The 20,708-nt window shown below is 40.7% G+C and overlaps 1 protein-coding gene and 1 pseudogene across 1 annotated transcript; one reads left to right on the top strand and one right to left on the bottom strand.

Moving 5' to 3' along the window:
* LOC115006934 (pre-mRNA-splicing factor 38A-like) overlaps positions 1–20,708 on the bottom strand; it is a 35,634-nt pseudogene that overhangs the window by 6,262 nt on the left and 8,664 nt on the right.
* Positions 13,723–16,300, top strand: LOC115007577 (interferon-induced protein with tetratricopeptide repeats 1B-like). Its single transcript, XM_029430514.1, has 2 exons — positions 13,723–13,861; positions 14,599–16,300. Exons 1-2 carry the CDS (start codon positions 13,854–13,856, stop codon positions 15,902–15,904), a joined length of 1,314 nt encoding a protein of 437 aa, XP_029286374.1. The 5' UTR covers positions 13,723–13,853; the 3' UTR covers positions 15,905–16,300.

The following is a 20,708-nucleotide window of genomic DNA, read 5'->3' as shown; positions in this document are numbered from 1 at the left end:
CATCAGATGGTTGGAAAAGATTCACAAATAGCCCAGTATGAGTAAGCAGATATTATTTTTGCAAGGCTGTTTGTCCAATAGCCTTTAGTAGTTTCTAGAATGAGTCAATCTTTCTATCTCAAAAGCAGTTTCTAGAATTACATTTACTTAACATACACATTTTTATTGCCAGGTAGGTTTTCACATACAAGGAATTTGCCTCTGTGTTTTGCTGCATTACAATAAACATAGTAAGAGAAAATAAAAGATAAAAAGCAATTACTGCAATAGTCAAGAAACATTAATAAAATAGAAACGGTGACAACTAAAATATGAAAAACAACATGGACAATATATCCGTTTTTAAAATTAAAGAGCTGCACATTTTGGAGCAGGAATTTTGAAAATATTGTCGTAGGAATGTGAAAGAGTTCACAGTGTAATGCAAAGAGAACATACGCAATGTACTAAGAGACCAAAATATGTGCTTTAACATAACACTTTGAGACAGTTTTCTGTATTTATCAACTATCAATTTCTTATTATTATTATTATTATTTATAAATCTACATGGTGACAGTGTGCACAGTGTCCTATGTTTTGTTGGTTGGTTGGTTGATGAAGGGAATACAGCACAAATGCTCACTTTTTCTCTCAATGGATTGAGATAGAAACTCACTTGAAATCTTCGTTTTTTATGAACTCAACGATGATGTCTTTTTCAGGTTGAATCTGCAGCATCTTCAGAGTGAGGCAGAGGAAGGGAGTGGGCTTGATGTTTCCTCCAAAAACTCCACAGACAAACTTCAACTCCATGGCTTTGTCCACAACCAGCTCAGCTGTGGATGACACAACATGCACACACTTTATAAAACAATCACTGTGAAATACCAAAGGACAAAAAGAAAATGTCTCATTATTGTGTAATATGATTTATTTTGTTGTGTTTATTCTCTAGTAAAAAGTAAACAATAAACCCCAATAATAGGCTGATGGACAGTACAAATTACAATATTTATGATCAAATATATATTTGTTATATTTTTTTAAATGAAAATAGACCTTGCAAATATATATGCAAAGTTAACTAAGGGCCAGGCTAAAGCTGAGCAGATATACCAGGAACTGCTAGAAAGGGATCTTGAACATGCAGACAAACAGATGCTTTACAACAACTACGCAAAATATTTAAACTTCGATCAAAAAGAGTACCAAAGGTCACTAAGATATCACATGAAGGCAGCAGAGATACCGCAACAATCCTTCTTTCGGGAGAACAGCATCAAAGTTCTGGAGAAGATTAGAGACAAAGGCAGGGACAGAATGTGTAGAGAAATAGAGAAGTTTCTGGAAAAAATATAGGTATTGCATTACCTTAAGGAATCTCCATCCATCCATCCATCGTCTACCGCTTATCCGGGATCGGGTCGCGGGGGAGCAGCTCCAGTAAGGAACCCCAATCTTCTCTTCTCCGGACCACATCCTCCAGCTCCGACTGGGGGATCCTGAGGCGTTCCCAGGCCAGTGAGGAGATATAATCTCTCCACCGAGTCCTGGGTCTTCCCCGGGGTCTCCTCCCAGCTGGACGTGCCTGGAACACCTCCCTAGGGAGGCGCCCACCTCAACTGGCTCCTTTCAACGTTTCGTCACAACGGTGCGGTAAAGTGACTGTAATACCGCCCCCGCTGCTCCGATTCTCCGGCCAATCTCTCGCTCCATTGTCCCCTCACTCGCGAACAAGACTTCGAGGTACTTGAACTCCTTCACTTGGGGTAATGGCTCATTCCCTACCCAGAGTAGGCAATCCACCGGTTTCCTGCTGAGAGCCATGGCCTCAGATTTGGAGGTGCTGATCCTCATCCCAACCGCTGCACATTCGGCTGCGAACCGATCCAGTCACTGTTGAAGGTCACATACCGATGGTGCCATAAGGGCCACATCATCTGCAAAGAGCAGCGATGAGATCCTCAGGTCACCGAACTGCAACCCCTCTCCTCCACGACTACGCCTTGATATCCTATCCATGAAAATCACGAACAGGATTGGTGATAAAGCGCAGCCCTGGCGGAGGCCAACATTCACGGGAAACGAGTCCGACTAACTGCCGAGTATACGGACACAACTCTTGCTTTGGGCGTACAGGGATTGGATGGCCCTCAAAAGTGACCTCCTCACCCCATACTCCCGCAGCACCTCCCACAGTATCACCCGGGTGACCCGGTCATACGCCTTCTCCAGATCCACATGTAGACCGGATGGGCGTACTCCCAGGCCCCCTCCAGGATCCTTGCAAGAGTAAAGAGTTGGTCTGTTGTTCCATGACCAGGACGGAATCTGCATTGTTCCTCTTCAATCAGAGGTTCGACTACCGGCCGAACCCTCCTTTCCAGTACCTTGGAGTAGACTTTACCAGGGAGGCTGAAAAGTTTGATACCCCTGTAGTTGGCACACACTCTCTGGTCCCCCTTTTTAAATAGGGGAACCACCACCTAGGCACTGTCCCAGACTTCCATGCAATGTTGACGAGGCGTGTCAACCAAGACAGCCACTGAACACCCAAAGCCTTCAGCATTTCTGGACGGATCTCATCAACCCCTGTGTCTTTGCCACTGTGGAGTTGTTTGACTACCTCAGTGACTTCCATCAGGGAAATTGACGATGATCCCCCATCAGCTTCCAGCTCTGCCTCAACCATAGAGGGCGTGTTAGTCGGATTCAGGAGTTCCTCAAAGTGCTCCTTCCACCGGCCGATAACCTTCTCAGTTGAAGTCAGAAGGGTCCCACCCTTGCTGTACACAGCTTGGATGGTTCCTCGCTTCCCCCTCCTGAGGTGCCGGATGGTTTTCCAGAAGCACCTTGGTGCCGACCGAAAGTCCTTCTCCATAGCTTCTCTTCTAAAGGAATCTGTAAGTACTTAATAATCGAGCTGTGTCCATTAAAGGCAGGTTTCTAAAAGTGTCGGGACTTTTGTAGTTAACATTCGTAGTTAATGGAAGACAGAGGCTCTTGATTTTTATGAAACACGCCGAATCATTCACTAACACTGATTGTTAACATGTTGAAATTATTTGTTAAAATAGATTTTGAATGGATGTTGTTTTCCTTAACTTAGTGTATAAATCTGCTCAGGTTTACACAGTGTACTCTCTCAATTCTTTTTTTTTCTTACTTTTAATGGTGGGGAGGGGGGTGACAGATATGTCATGTCATATGTCTTTTAAGCTACTGAGTGCCTAAATTTCCCTCGGGATCAATAAAGTATCTATCTATCTGTAACCATGATGTTTTCCTTTGCACTGTATTTTAAGAACACCGTACACTCTATAGCCTTTGAAATTTGCTTTGCTGAAAGCTTTGAGTTGTGAAATATAAAACTGTGATGTAATGTAATACTTCATTTTAAAATGAATATTATGGCCAGATACAACTGATTGTATGTATAGAAAATATGTCAAGTTTGCTTAAATTGTACAAATTAATAAACATGCATTATATACACTATGAAAAGTAGTTTTAACTCTTTTTGTTTTGGTTGTTACTATATACAAGAACTTCAAATACACGACACATCATTTTGCAGTACTGCACTTAGGCTGCTGATGGACGGTAATTAAACTTTACATTTTAAAGTTAACATGGATGAGCATTAAACAAATGAAGCTGTATAACAGAGGTATGTGAACGTGTTGGGAACCAAACAATAACCTGCTTACATCAGCAGGTGGAAGCAGCAGAGCGTCATAATGCAGGTGTCTCCAGGTGACAGCTGTCCCAGCTCTTCATACTGACACTCAGCAAACAGCTGCTGCTCAAAGTGAACACATAATACACTGCTCAAAAAAATTACAGGAACACTTTTGAATCAGAGTATAACATCAAGTCAATTAAACGTCTGGGATATTGATCTGGTCAGTTAAGTAGCAGAGGGGGTTGTTAGTGAGTTTTTGCTGCTTTGGTGTTAATGACATTAACAACAGGTGCACTAGAGGGGCAACAATGAGACGACCCCCAAAACAGCAAAGGTTTTCCAGGTGGAGGCCACTGACATTTTTTCCCTCCTCATCTTTTCTGACTGTTTTTCACTAGTTTTGTATTCAGTCAGTGTCACTACTGGGAGTATGAGGCGATACCTGGACCCTACAGAGGTTGCACAAGCAGTCCAGCTCCTCCAGGATGAGCACATGTGACAGATGTGAAAGGGTCTAGAGAAGCCGTGGAGAATGTTATGCTGCCTGTAACATCGTTCAGCATGACCGGTTTGGTGGTGGGTCAGTGATGGTCTGGGGAGGCATATCCATGGAAGGACGCACAAACCTCTGCAGGCTAGATAACGGCCCCCTGACTGCCATTAGGTATCGGGATGAAATCCTTGGACCCATTGTCAGACCCTACGCTGGTGCAGTGGGTCCTGGGTTCCTCCTGGTGCACAACAATGCTTGGCCTCATGTTGCGAGAGTGTGCAGGCAGTTCCTGGAGGATGAAGGAATTGATTCCATTGACTGGCCCCCACGTTTGCCTGACCTAAATCCAAATAGAACACCTCTGGGACATTGTTTTTCATTCCATCCGATGCCGTCAGGTTGTACCTCAGACCGTCCAGGAGCTCAGTGATGCCCTGGTCCAGATCTGGGAGGAGATACCCCAGGACACCATCCGTCGTCTCATTAGTAGCCGCAATGTTGTCAGGCATGCATACAAGCACGTGGGGGAAATACACAGTACTGAGTACCATTTTGAGTTGCTGGAATGGAATTTCAGCAAAATGGACAAGCCTGCCGCATCAATTTTTCAATTAGATTTTCGAGGTGTCTTTGAATTCAGCCCTCTGTAGGTAGATCATTTTAATTTCCATCAAACGATGTGGCATCCTTTCGTTCCTACCACATTACCCAGTTCATATCAGTATTGATATCCAGGATTATTTCTTCCCCCATTGAAATCTGATGTGGTTTCAAAGTGTTCCTTTAATTATTTTGAGCAGTGTATAAACATGTACCAGTGCTGACCAAATTGACTTGTGTCCTCTGTAGTGGACATTTTGTTCTCTTGTATTCTTGTGAGCCACTGTATCAATCTCTGCTGTATTGTACAGAGGACATTCTGGACTTTTCAGTGATATGTCATTGGTTAGAGTGACATGCTGGGAAGTTCCTCTTTCTTTTCATTCAAAATGGCCGGCATACCAACAACAACATTTTATCGAAAGAGGAGAGGTAAGTCAAATACTGTTAATATATTGGGTTTTTTAATATGAACATCATATTGTTTATTAACCTGTTAGGAATGATATTATTAGTTCTGAAAGTAGTTAAATAATTTGTGTTTTTATATAACAGCTCTTTTATTAATGTCCATTCTAGTGGACACCAAGACCATCTTCATGTACTTAATGACTCAACAGTGTTGCAGGAGACAGATCTGAAGCAGAATGTATTCTGTACCAGATAGTTGAGGGAGATTCAGATTTGGAGTTGTCAGATGATGAGAGAGATCAGAACTTCACACCAGGGATAGAAGCGCTTGAAGAAGAAGAGGAAGAAGATGCAGATGCTCAGATGAGCAAACAGATACAGACACAGACACAGAGACAGATAGGGACGAGCAGGATAGATGTCGGCCTCTGTGGGCCAAGAGTAGCATGTATGTTGTACATTCAATCCAATCAGATGTGTGTAAGGTTTTAATTATTATTCCTATTATTTCATTTAGTTTATTATAGTTTTTTTCTCAAACTATATAGATTCACACCTGTGCTACCTGGGCTTCCTGACTGTCAAGGTGACCCTACAACCCATGCAGATCCCACAACCAGAGCCATCTGTGCGCAGGCAAGGCACATGATGCCAGAGATGGTGGATATCAAGCATGCAGAAAGATGCAGACATCAGGGCTGCAAAGACGTATATGAGGTGTACCAAATGCTAGATGTTTCTCTGCATTACAAAACAGAACATATGCTTCCAGGAGTATCACAGCTAAAAATGCAAGGAATAAATGAAGAATGAGGAAGGAAACAGTCAAATAAAGGATTGAAACTTTTGATCGGAATTGACAATGTTTATACATCAGGCTTTTATTTTGAGAGCAGTTAAGCAGAAGACTAGTTTTGTTGTAGTCTCTAAATATACAGCATTATTCAGATCAAAATTACTATTATTTTTAATGAAAAGGTGAATGTATTTTGATTTCATCACTCTACAACACTAATATGTTACATATTTTATCTTTTAATTTAATCTGTTTTTTCACACTAAAATGGTATTCAGGTCCATTACAGTGGACACAATAAAAAATAAAAAATAATTTTAAAAAGTCTAAATTGCAAGATGTTTTATTAACTCCAAATAGGTAGGAAATCACAAAAAAAGGAATTTGAAAGACACATTTTTTCCTCAGTTCCCATGAGGATAAGATAATGCACATGACACCTTAATATTTCTGTTTGATATGTACTCAAGGACATATCATGCACTGTCACTGTCTCTATAAACCCTACATACTGTATATAGACATGTACATATACAAGTGTAGGCCTAAATATCCATCAGTTTAATACATATTTCTTTGCGCTATTTATATTGTTTACAACTAACAGAAACACCTGACTTGTATATAAGCATTTTATTCATGTTGTTGGTCATATATAGGCCGAATACTCCGAACTGCTGTTTCGGGCATAGGCACAAACAACAGTCAGAGGCGAAGGCTTAACCCGGAGGCAACCCTCTCGTCCTCCAGGGTGAACTCCAATGTAGCTGGAGATTTGTGAGTAATGTATGTTTCTTGTTATTTTCCTTTCTTCAAGGTTAATTTGTTATCAATAAAGAACACAGGGTTGCACAACAACATGCAAGTTGTAGTCACTGTTGTGCTACACAGGAAAAAAACAAAATAGTTTTGAGCTGTCATCTCAAAACAGTCATCTTCCTTGAGTTCTTTCCTCATTTCATACTTCCAGTCTTCGTTCCTTCTCTCGTTTCTTTTCTCCTACCTTTTGTTATCTATCTTTTCCATTATTTTCTCCCCATTTCCTCCCTTCCGTACATTTCTCTTTCTTCATTGACTCTTTCAGGCCCTTGGTTTGTCCATCCAGTCTACATGTGTTTTGTAAAATCTTACGACCGTGTGCCCCATGATGGCCTGTGGGGGGTGCTATGGGAGTATGGAGTACTGGGGTCATTGCTACGAGTTTTCGAGTCCTTTCAGTATACAACCAAAGTGAAAGCTGTGGTGGAAATTCTGTTAACAAAGATGATCAAAAGATACAAAGCATGTCAAATCAAATCAAATCAAATTTATTTGTATAGCCCAATATCACAAATTATACATTTGTCTCAGTGTGCTTTACAGACTGTACAGGTTACGACATCCTCTGTCCTTAGACCCTCACATCGCACAAGGAAAAACTTCCTAAAAGAAACCCCAAAATTAAAGGGGAAAAAATGGAAGAAACCTCAGGGAGAGCAACTGAGGAGGGATCCCTCTCCCAGGACGGACAGACGTGCAATAGATGTTGTGTGTACAGGATAAACAACATAGTACAAATACAACATTTGACAGAAATTATGTTGTGCTGAAAAAAAAAGAAATAGAAAGTATGGATGAATCCAGGAAAATGCCAAAAAGGCTTCCCGGTGTCCAGCAGGACCAGGTCAGCAGGCGCTGTCACGATTCATGATCCTGACGTAAACTTTATCAGTGGCAACCTGCCACATGAGAGACAGACACTCCGGGGATGATACCCCGGATGGTGAGTTAGTAACATACATTTACATAAATGCATACAGATAGAGAGGGAGAAGAAGAGAGGGGAGGGGAGGAGAGAGGAAGAGAAGGAAGAGAGCAGGGAGGTGTCTTTGAGTATTTTATTATAAAGAAGGCTTTCTGCAGAAAGGATCAGACCATGCAGCACCAATACTCTCGAACTTCGTTCCTACCCTCACCTATGGTCATGAAGGCTGGGTCATGACCGAAAGAACGAGATCGCGTGTACAAGCGGCCAAAATGGGTTTTCTCTGGCGGGTGGCTGGCGTCTCCCTTAGAGATAGGGTGAGAAGCTCAGCCATCTGTGAGAGACTCAGAGTAGAGCCTTTGCATTGAAAGGAGCCAGTTGAGGTGGTTTGGGCATCTAGCATGGATGCCACCTGGGTGCCTCCCTAGGGAGGTGTTCTAGGCACGTCCAGCTGGGAGGAGACCCCGGGGAAGACCCAGGACTCAGTGGTAGATGATGGATGGATGGATGGATGGATATATGCGCACATTCGTAACCCCTAATCCATAGTTTTAACTTTCTCTTTTAGATATATGTCATATTTTTATCATATAATTTGTCTGGTAGTTTATTATTGTCATGTTCTTTTCTTTTTCTTGTAAGTTCTTCAGGTTCCATGTTTCCCACCAGATAAGTGGGAACACTATCATCAGGGTAAGTATGATCTAAGTTTGTTGACTGGGGCGGGATTGTTTCTGAGTCTCTGGTATAGGGCCATACTCACCCTCCTGTTGTGACTCTGACCTCCTTTCACAGTGCCCTTTTAGCTCTTGGGCTGTGTTGTTTCTTCACTGGGGTTAAGACAAGTGTCCCCTATTGGAAACACCTCCCTTTGTAGCCAGACTTCACACAAAGAGGTCTGGTTTCTTCTTCTATGGAGAGTCAGTATCTTTCTCAGGTGTAGGTGATATATGTACCCTTTTACAGTGTGCCAGGTGTAGGAGATGATGAGTCACTGGGTTGATCTGGAACTCTCTTGCAGTGGTTAGTGTGTACCCACGTTGCTCTACCAGTGACCTTTACTGCCGTCTGTGTTGTCAGGAGCACTTGATAGTGTCCCTGCCACCGCTTGTGTCATCAGCTTTTTCTTCTCAGGTCTTTTATCACCACCCAGTCACCTGGTTTCAAGTCATGCAGCTGTTCAGCTGCTGGAGTTGGTAACGCGTCTTTCACCTGTCTGTGGATATCAAATGAACAGAGGAGAGATTTGCACAATAACGGAGCATTTCATCTTCACACAAAACCGTTGAAGGCAAAGTCCGCCTTGCTGGTCCAATACCTGTATTCAGTCATCTGCCAAACAAGATCTCAAAAGGACTCAATTCAATCTTATTCTTGCTCTCTTTTGTAGAAGCACAATGGGAAGGGCTTTAGGCCATGATAGCCTTGTTTCTTAACAACATTTGGCTAGTTTGTTTTTCAATGTGCCATTTTCTCTTTCAACAGCCCCTCCACTTGCTGGGTGGTAGGAGCAGTGTTGTTTTAAGTCAATGCCTAAGTACTGGCTAACTTGCTTCAGGACTGTGTTTACAAAGGGCGCTCCATTATCACTGCTGATCTTTGCTGGTATTTCCCATCTGGGAATAATCTCTGTGATAAGAGCCTTAGTTACAGCCTCTGTATCCTGTTTGGCAGTGGGAAATACTTAAACCCGTTTGGAATACATGTCAACAATAACCAGTGTTGTGGAAGTTTTCCTGATTTATGTATATAAAGTCAAATAAATGGTGATAGAGACAGAGTTGTCTTTGTACATTTATTTGAGATCTCAAAGACACCAGTCCTACAGAGCACTGGTGTAGTCTGTAGGAGAGCGCAGATTGAAAGAGAACACACAGACATTTTATACACACTTGGTCCCTTGACTCTATTGACTGAGTGATAAACACAGCATGGGACAGAGGACAAACTGCTGATGACCTATAGAACAATAAAACAACAGTCAATAGGTGATTGATCAGCACATCTGTTATTTACTGTAAACACATTTACTGTTAGATTAATTCCTTTTGATGTTTGTAAGGTCATTCCCTCCAATCTGAAGAACTTAGTCCTGGGAAACTCAATCCTTTTATCTTTGGGTATATATATGCATAGACATTTGTTTCTTGGAGCAACATAGTATCTTGACTTCGTCTCTTTGATAACAGTTATGTAAACACTAAAGCAAATGGCACAACCAAGATACTTTCTCAGAGAGTTAATCAGTATGTAAATCTGATGAGAGGACCATCTGTGTCCTGTCTTACAATGCCTCCCCCATTATAACAAGAAAAGGCAGTTGACCCTGGCTTGATAAGGGAACTTGTAAAGTTGTGCAAATGCATGAAAAGAGAAATAGGCAGATCATCACTTGTAACATTATTTGGACATTATTTAAACAGTAGACATTTAAATTGCTATTACACCAGACAATATTTTCAGCCCAGTTTCGTGCGGCTCTTCAGTTCATATCAAATTTTATTTGTGAGTGTGTGTATGTGTGCTGTCAGTATGAGAGCATGACAGTGCATCTAATTTTGATGTGGCCCAAGAGCCAATCACAAAAATGCTTGCGATGCAGTGAACCAATCACCTTCGAGGGGGGAAAAACCTATCACTGAGTAAACAATATCTGACCATCTGAGTTCGATCCTAAAATGGCAGGGGAAAAATGCACAGCTAAGCGAAAATATGAAGACCAACATACGGCATTTTATTAGAGTGGGAGAGTTCATATTCATATAAAAATGCTGCCTGACCTAGTGCAAAGTGTATTTGCGTGTGTTAACAAACTGAAACTGTCTAAGACACTTCTTCAAAAGGGAGAATTAGCGCATTTTCCCTCTCTGCTAAAAGCAAGTGGACAAGATTACGTTCCTCGTCGACCCTTTTAATGCTGAGACGGACTATTTGAAAGCCCCGCTAGTCCATACCTTTCAACATTGGAATTTCAAAATAAGGGAATTTCTTTGCCGGACTCCTTCCATATCTTAACAGCTCTCAGCCACCAATGTGAACGTAAACACATAAGGGACGGGTATATACATTCAGGAAATACATGTTTATTTAAAGTATGTATTACTTGTACAGACATGTTTATAAGATTTATGTATTTTATTTGATGAGTTATTATCATCAATTTATTTGATGATGGATGAGTTGTGTGGCTTTAGTTTTCCCACGACGAGTACTTCCTTGCGAGACGGGAAACATGTCTGCTACACTGCGACTGAAATCAACGCAGAAGTTGAAGGCTACATTGTTTTTAACGCAAATCATTGACATCTTTCCCTCAGCTTTGGTCACTTGGTTTTCCTCCGACACAGTTATTATCACACTAGTCACGGACGAGGCGATGGCCCAGTTGGAGATGATTGAACTTTCTGAGAAAGACCGACTGGAATCTGTTCTGAGGAAAGGGATCCTTGAGTTCTGTAAAACTGTGCCAATGGAAAAATATCCCAATGTCAAACGGGCTGCGCTCAAGCTACTATCAATGTTTGGGTCAACATACGTCTGGGAGTCGGTGTTATCTATCCTGAAACACGTGCAATCAAAGTATCGATCTGTTCTGACACACATGTGAAAGAATTGCTTTGAGTGACCACGACGGAATACAAGCCAGATTTGAGGAGGATTGTTCGAGGCAAGGAATGTCAGAAGTCCCACTAATTTAAAGAAGCAACATGCATAGGAAGATAAAAGACTTTTTCACATTTGTTTACTGAGAGTTTGTGTGTGAGAGTGCACACAATGTTCATTGTTGATAACAACTGGCGCCTAAATACTTGTAGGAGAGGTTTAATTCAATTTCTCTCAATATTATGGTGTGTGACATTTACAATAACAATCTGAGCAGAGCTATGTGTGTCTGTCTGTGTAAGGGTGTGTGTGTCTTTGGGAGGGAGGGTCTTTGAGTGTGTGTCTGTGTCTGTGTGTCTGTGTGAGAGAGAGAGGGGAGGAAGAGAGTGAGGGAGCACAGAGAAAGGCTGAGAACAAAAGAGAGAAGGGGGGGGGGGGTTGTACATCTGTAACTGTGTGTATGATGTGGCTCTTTGCAGTAACATAGTAACATTTTTGGCTCTCAACCTCTGACTGGTTGGCCACCCCTGTACTACACCAAAAGCATATCTGCTGTCTGTGTAGATATTTGCTGTTTTGCCTCCAGCCAATGTGCATGCTTTGCATGCAATTTGCATGCAGGGAGTGGCTGAGCCTGTATGGTGTCATGTAATGTAACTACAGCATAGCCAACTTGATTTTTGTCTGTGTCTGCGTTGCGTGTACCTGTGATTGTTTCCATCTGTTCCCCCTCACCTCTTGTATAAATTGTCCTATCTCCACTTTTCTTGTGCCAGTTCGTCTTGTCATATCATGTGAAAGTACCAGTGTATGAAGAAGTGTGATTTTTCAGAGAAGTTTGTATATCCTCCTAGTGAGCGTTTTGAGTTGATCATCGGATTTATAAGTAAAGTATTGTTTTTTTTACACTTTATATTTGCTTCTGGAGTCGTGCGTTTTAGTCTTCCTTCCCTGTGTCCGAGTTGTAACAGGATGTCATGTGGACAAAGGTGTTAGATCATAAGGGAAGGAGAAAAACATAGTCTTTTGATTTATTGTAGAATGCTAACTCGGCAAATTAAGACGATGGGAAATTAATGACCTTTTAGCCTCAGTATCGTCATAAAGGGTTGGAAAACAATATATAAGGGGGACCACAGAACGTTAGAATTGAGTGATTACAGCCGGCTGTAACCTCGGGTGATTTCTTATTTGCATATAAGAATAAACTCTATTGTATCTGACTTTGTTCTTCTCCAGTGAACTTCTTTTGAATCTGACTAGAACTGGACCAGAACTTCAATAGCTTATTAGATTTAATTTGTTCGAGGAAGAGGTCCAGAGTTCACTTCTGGCCTGGAGAAAATTATTTTTCCTCAACAGAACATAAATTATTGCAAACTTAAACAGTCACCCAGTTTTCAACAATACTATAAATGCGGGACAGAATTATAGACAAATGTTACGGCAATGTGAACAACGCTTATGTGAGTAGAGCCAAACCCCAGAGCTTCCAAACCCGGACTATAATACGATGTATCTCATATCTGCTTATAGAACTGTTCTCAAACAGAGCAAACCACAAACCAAGACTGTAAACGTTTGCACGAGTGACAGAATAGAGTCTCTTAACAGATGTTTTCTCCCTACTGAGTGGATTATCAGCAGAGCGCATAATGCAGGTGTTTCCAGGTAACGCTGTCCCAGCTCTTCATACTTTCACAAGGGTCACCGCCATCGCATATGAAACAGACATGCAACTAATTTAGGGGTCATGTTGCGCATCTCAAATAGCTTTTATTAATTGTATAATTAACATTACCATGATTCATGAAGTAAATAAACTAGGACTATAATTTGTGAAGTCCATGATTGGCTTTATTATTGTTGCATCCAAAAATTGAGTAGTCATTTAAGTGCATCGGCCATCTCCCCAGGTACGTAATCCAAGGCCCTGAACTACAGTCTACCTCAGTTTTGTTGTTGTTTTTCAGTTTAGTTTTTTGTCAGGGAGAGAATTAAGATGAGGGGGCACAGTGACCTTTTTGGACAGACCTGGACCCCCAAGGCTCCACATTAAGCCGACAGGGACATTCTGCAGACAACTGCTGCTCAAAGTGTACATATATACTGAGTGGCTTATATTATGATATAATATTTTATCAGAAGGTGCAGCCATAAAAAAAAAATGTGGCATCTTATTCTAAAGAATAAAAGCAAACTAATTATTTGAAATTCACTTAGCAGAAAATATAATCAACAAACTTTAATAAGTCATGTCTAAGTTCTTTTTTCAGAAATGTGGCTTTCGGTTTCTATTCCTGGGAAACAATAGTCAGGTGGGCGTCTTTAGACAGAGCAAAAATGTAAACGTCTGACATTCACTTCTGCTTTGTAGTCAACATTTAAAGCTGCGTGCTCAACAACATCTCAAAATTTACAGCAAAGCAGGAGTTGGACATCACTGACTTTTTTCTAGCGAACCCAAAGCAGCATCAAGAGCTAAATCCAGCTGAACTAAGTAATATTTAGAGAACTGCTGAGTGAAGGAAACAGCTGAATGATGAGGTGAGCAACTGCTTCTGTCTTTCAAGTAATAACAATCATTATGATGTATTTAATATCTTATTATTATTAAGCCCCAGAGATCCAAAACCCTCACTTTTAATAATAATAATAATAATAATAAATTGAAATTATATAGCGTTTTTCGAGACCTCAAAGCCGCTTTACAATAGCAGGGGAAGTGGGGCCAGGGGTTAGGACGAGGGAAGAAAGGGAAAGAGAAAAGGAATAATAATAATAATAATAATAATAATAATAATAATAATAATAATAATAATAATAATAATAATAATAATAATAATAATAATAATTCTAGTCTAGTAGTCTACTCCATTGAGTGTTGACAAGAAACAGGTGTAGACGAAATATGTGTTGTTTTGATGACCTATCATGTACGCAAAGGTGCGTAGTGACACAAGTGACGTTACGCTATCCAGATTTTTGCCGTGCATGCGTACCTGCGTACCAGTTATGTGCACCCCTGAATATATATCTCATCTGGCTTGGGAACACCCTGGGATCCCCCAGGAGGAGCTGAAAATGTTACTGGTGAGAGGGAATGAAAAAAGGATGGATGTTTTATTTTCCTACTCAGTGCTTCTTACTCCATTCCTTCCTTCCCTTCTCCTTTTCTCCACATGAGATGAACAGTGGTTATGAAAACATAGCAAACTTCAAAGCATATTACATTAACCTACTGATGATGTGTTTTAATAATTGTTATTTTTATTCTCCATCAGTGCTGCTCAGAGTCAAACAACACTGGTGTCCAAACTGCAGGGCCTGCAGTGCCACTTCACCTGGGATCTGGACACCAGCAGGGCCAAACTTTTACGTTTCAGGGAAAAGTTAGAGGATTTTGGCACCGAGGACGGACACAGCTGGCAGGGTCACATTTACAACCTGCGGGGGTTCATTGAATATAAGCTGGGGTTCACTGAAGAAGCCCAGAGTTTCTTCAACAAGGCTACAGAGGCCTTCTGCCAGATAAGAAATGCAGATGAGGGTCCCTGGTTAGTGGTGAACTATGGGAACCTGGCTTGGCTGCACCACCACCTGGGAGACCCAGCAGAGAGTGAGGCTTACCTGACAAAGGTCGACGCCCTGATGAATAAATATCCATCTCCATCTCAGGACAAGCTCCACCCAGAGATCTGTGCTGAAAAAGCCTGGACTCTCATGAGGTTTAGCACAGATAAAATGCCGCTGGCTCTAGATTACTTCCTGAAGGCCATCGAGATGCAGCCGGACATGGTGGAGTGGAACACCTGCCATATCTTAGGGTTAATGTTTGCTTCAGAGCACAGCAGCACAGAGCAGGGGGCTGACATCTTGGAGAAAATGAGAATCGCCAAAGACAAGGATCCAGAGAACTTGTACCTCGCAGTTCACTACTTCAACCAATGTGCTAAGAAAGGAGAAAGAATTGAAGATGAAGCACGTGAGCTAGCCAGGGAGGTTTTGAGAAATCCTGTCAGCAGCTACAGTGGTATTAAACCATTACTTAGCGTTTACAGAAAGTATTTATCTGTTGATGAGGCCATTGATTTGGCAGAGGAGGTTCTTGAATACCATCCAGATGAGCGTTATCTGAAGGGATGTGCTGCACTTTGCTACAGATGGAAGATCTTTGACAATGACAGTCTCCCAACCCAAAGCCTGATGGACAGAGCAATCAGTCTCCATGAAGAGATGATTTCTCTTTACCCTCATTCCTCACTGAGGAAGAAAATAGATCTTGCACATATATATGTAAAGTCAACTAATGGCCTTGCTAAAGCTGAGCAGATATACCAGGAACTGCTAGAAAGGGATCTTGAACCTGCAGACAAACAGATGCTTTACTACAACTACGCACAACATTTAAAATTCCATGGACAAGATCCCAACAGGTCAATAAGATATCACATGCAGGTGGCAGAGATACGGCCACAATCCATCTTTCATGAGAAAAGCATCAAAGTTCTGGTGAACTTTAGAGACAGAGGCAGGGGCAGAATGTGTAGAGAAATAGAGGAGTTTCTGGAAAACCTGCAAGAGCCATAGTGTTTTTAACAGCACTGGTTCTGAATCCAGAACAAATATAGGTATTGCATTAGCAATAACATCTGTATATGCTTATTATTTTGATTACTTACACGTTAATTAAGTTGCACGTTTTTTCTCTCTTGGTCGTGTGGTCCAGAAGGCAGCAACACCCACACTCGGAACATGTAATATACGATCAACTCTTTGTTGGTTTTAGTCTATAAATGGCTAACAAACAAAAGAACCTGTATATTTTGAGCTGTCTCCTTTTAAGGCAGGTTTCAACAAGTGTTCATTGAAGACAACACATATCTAAATACCTATACATTAGCACTGAAAAACTGCCAGCTGTAGTACACAAGTACAAATGTGTTGTAAATGTTAGTGAATAATAAAACTTGGATTTGTAATGCAGCTTAATTTGTTCTATCACCTGAATTACAGCCAAATGCAACTGATTGTTTTCATGTATGTAAGCTGTGTCTCAGTTGTACACTCTATAAATACTATGAAATATACATTACTAAGACATTCTGTTGGACGTCAACCAAACTACAACTTTTAAAGCTACTGCCAACATTATATTTGAAAACCTTTAGAGAAGCAAAACATTAGTTAATTCATCGTTTTCCAAAAACTAAAATCACAGTAACACTGAATTTTATGTTTGAGATTTCAGAATAATTCCTTGGAAATAATAATTTGGTACTAATTACAGGGGAAAACAGTAATTTCCTCAAAAGAAATGCTGAAGTTTTTCCCAAGTAAAGATGAATTCATTTATTGATTGATGATTGAAAACTTTATTGGAGCCTTGTTTAATAATATAATTTCCCAAAGACAAAGTATAAATGTTTGCATGTTCAGCCGACCTTTTGGCAATATAGTGTAACATGAAACCCATAGACTGTTGAAAACACAGCTGTAATATTTGTATCATGTCTTATTTTACTTGACAAAGTTCCTTGTAAATAAAATCCCAGGAGCATCATGTCATGTCTCGTCGAGTTTGTTGAGTTTTTCATGTTGTAACTTCCTGTTTTGTTGTGTAACTACCTCTTGTTTCTCAATCCAGATCCCTTTACTTCCTGTCTTGGTGTGGTTTCCTGCCATCTTCAGCCCCGCCCCTGATTGTTTCCACCTGTTCCCCCTCACCTCTTGTATAAATTGTCCTGTCTCCCCTTGTCTTGTGCCAGTTTGTCTTGTCATATCATATGCAAGTACCAGTGTATCAACAAGTGTGATTTTTCAGAGAAGTTCTTATATCCTCTTAGTGTGCGCTTTGAGTTGATCATCGGATTTATTGAAGTAAAGTATTGTTTTTTACACTTTACATTTGTTTCTGGAGTCGTGCGTTTGAGTCTTCCTTCCCTGTGTCCGAGTCGTAACACATCAATCATGAGTTGCATGTCGTCGTCTTTCCTCTGGATTCAAACAAACTTCCATAAAACACACGACTAAGGAATCAGGGTCTTTATTTCTGACAAATGTCAGGTCAGAGTGTGAAACTCATTCTTAACATACAGAAACACATTTTCTACATTTACACAGATCCAAAAGTTATCAATAATAGCTGTAAGTATCTGAAGACGGGGCGTACTGTAAGATTGCTCTCTCTCAGAGGGTGTGAGAATGAGGCTGAAAGGCTGCAGATGGAGTGAGTGAATATATACTGTCCATACACACTGCTGAGACCGGAGGGCTTTACATTGTAAAATCTTAGACATGTCGGTGGTCCAACATCGAAAATGGAAATGACTTGTAAACTTAAAATTAAAAAAACTCAAATTTCGTACAAGATTTAGAAGCAAGTTCTATGACCGTTTGGAGGTAAAAAATAAAAAGGGAAGATATATAAGAAACATCACTCATTTCCTCTTCGACTCTTCTTGTGACTCTTTTTTGAACTCCTGTGATGTGAGAGAAACAAAATGACTTTAAATGGAAATAATTAAACAAATAGTTCATAACTAATTACTTAGAAAAGAAATCACACTGGAGATATAGGAACATTAAATACCCTGTTTGTTTCATTTCAGACATTATTGTAAAATAGTGACAACACACAAAGAGTGCTGGGCGTCTCCTTAAATCCATTTTGTTAATGTGCTGAAGATCGTGTGTTGCGACTGAAAGCTCCAGAACAGCTACTCAATTAACCTTGACGTGAGATTGTTTTGTTTGTACTGCTTCCAAGGTCAAGAATCCTTTTTTATATATACTTTAAAATGAAAACAAATATGTGAAAAGTGGGAAAACTCCATCTGCTGGTGAAGATCGTGTGATACAATAAAAATATCCTGAAAACTACTCTAAAGACTCTGTGGAGAGATAGTTTTGGTACAGACTAAAATGTACCTGTGGCACTGCTATCAAGAAGCACCAAGTACTGAAAGTTGTCAGATTTGTAAAGTTAATGGCTTCTTCTTTGTGCACAGTTTCTGATTTAAATTAGTAAAAACTGTATTTTTAGGCAAAGTTATTGTTTATCTGCTTGTGTTTAAACAACATTCAGTAACTTTCGCTTCTTGTTTAAAAAAAACATGTTTATTATATGGGATCGAAAAACTTGGAACTATACCCTGACCCAATATATGCAGATAGAAAAATGGTTATAATTTTGTGAGTAGATGCAACATTCTTGCATGTTTAAGCAACAACAGCATCATCACTCACCTCTCTGGGGACTTTGAGTGGCTGCGATGTCTGTGGCTTCTGTGATGACCTGGATCAGAATAATGATAGCATAAGTACCAAACAACCATCCTCAAACCATCATTTACAGTAAGGATTTGTTTCTTCTTCTACAGACTCATAAGAATCAAGTATTGTGAACATCTGGGTAAAACTTTGAATTCAAATAATAAAGAAAACCAATTGAAGAAATAAAAGTTTGACCGGAACACGAAAATTAAATGACAACGACATAAAATAAAAACCTCATCGAGCTCATCTGTCCAAATAAGAGGAGGTAGAATCAAAGAATAACTTCCTCTCATTCACTGTGGTGTTCACAGTTTAGTACAAATACAATTCAATAAGTGAAATGTCTGCAAAAGAGTTCTCAAAAAATTCTTATTAGGGTTTTATCTAAATGACCTCCCTGTATACATCCATCCATCTATTATTGTACAGCCACTATAGGCCAGTAGTAGAGCCTACTCTTAAAGTTTCTCAGTTTCGCATCAATGCATCACACGAGTACCTACCGGGGGATTTGGAGCGGTGGCGTCTGTGTCTGGACCGGCTGTGGTGTCGGCGGGGGCTCTTGCTGCGATGGCGGTCTCTCCGGGGCGATGGGCTGCGAGAACACGCAACAAAAAGACATGAATGAGGGTCATGTATTATATTTTAAAAAGGTGACAAAGGATTTCAGCAAAAAGCGAACATACCTTCGCTTCTTTGGAGATCTGCTCCTCCTGCAGAAAGAAAATAAACACACACAGGATTTGAGCTGAATTCACAATTTATTAAATGACTTCACAAGAATGTAGCTGTGGAAAATGTCTCATTCTGGATGATTAAAACACGAACCGTCTGGGTGAGCGACTGCGTCTGTAACGAGGCGACGGTGAGCGACGAGGTCGGTCGTTGTCACGGTAACCGTCGCGGCGCCTGTGGGGCTCAGGGGTCTGGAGTCTCTCCGGCTGCAGGCGGGAAAACAACACACGTTTTAAAACCTGTGGAAAGGCACCGCACAATAAACTGTTCCTGTAAGAAGTGAATCAGTCGTTAGTTGATTCATTATTTAAATGTAAAAGGAAAAATGCTAAAGATTTATACTTCAATAACTTACATTAAAACAAAAGTCATCTTGTCATAAATCTATACGGTTTTAATTGTTTTCCAGATTAGTTAAACCAACTTTGTGTATACAGCTGTAACACACTATCACATCTGCGTGATTATAATTCAAGTATTACCATAACCACTCCTGGCGACTAGATACACACATACACCTCTGCCACTTTGTATTTGAAAAAAGTGCAACAATCACTGCAAAGTTCTCCAGAAAGTCCTATGGACCGACTCATCTTGTTAATAAAGTGAGTACAAGTGATCAACATTCGAGGACTTTTTGGCTCTTTCAAATGTCACTACGCTAAGAGTGAGGTTATGCTCGATCACAACTAGCAGACATATTGTCCGACCACATCGCAAATAAAAAGTGTTCTAAACGGCCACGCTGGAAGGTGGAGAGAAAAAGCCGGTCGTCGTAGAGAGATAGGGAGATAGGGAGATGTGTTATTGTGTAACACATCTGTTTAAATATCAGACCATCTGACTGTCTCCTGGAAGATATTCAGTGTTGTTCACATGAAAAGTTAGAGTTAGACATCCAGCCATCCAAATGTAGTGCAAGTATGAACTGAATTTACAGAAATCTGCCAAATAAATCCACATATTTATTGTCTACTGCTGTGAGAATATTAGAAGTTAACCACCTCAAGAGAAACAGCTGGTGGGGCGAAGAAAGAAAGAAGAATATGGCATTTCTATTTGTTTCATGTGAGGAAGGTTGCAGTCTCCTCATCCCTCCACAGAGATCTGATGTTTTCTTCTGCTACTACTTTTATTACCTAGAGAGGTTCAAACCCTGCTCCTTTCTCACTCCACATCGCTGACCAATCACAGACATAAAAACCAAATACTGGACTCTATTCGGGTCAGTTGAGCAGGTTGGGCATCAAATGTTCGATATGATGCGTTATATCAGGGGTGGCCAACCAGTCAGAGGTTATGAGCTAGAAATGTTACCATGTTACTGCAAAGAGCCACATCATACACCGTCACAGATGTGCACCCCCTCTCCTTCTCTCTT

This window comes from Cottoperca gobio, chromosome 4, assembly GCF_900634415.1.
Source record: "Cottoperca gobio chromosome 4, fCotGob3.1, whole genome shotgun sequence".
Lineage (NCBI taxonomy): Eukaryota > Metazoa > Chordata > Actinopteri > Perciformes > Bovichtidae > Cottoperca > Cottoperca gobio.
This window is presented reverse-complemented; position numbering and strand designations above follow the sequence as displayed.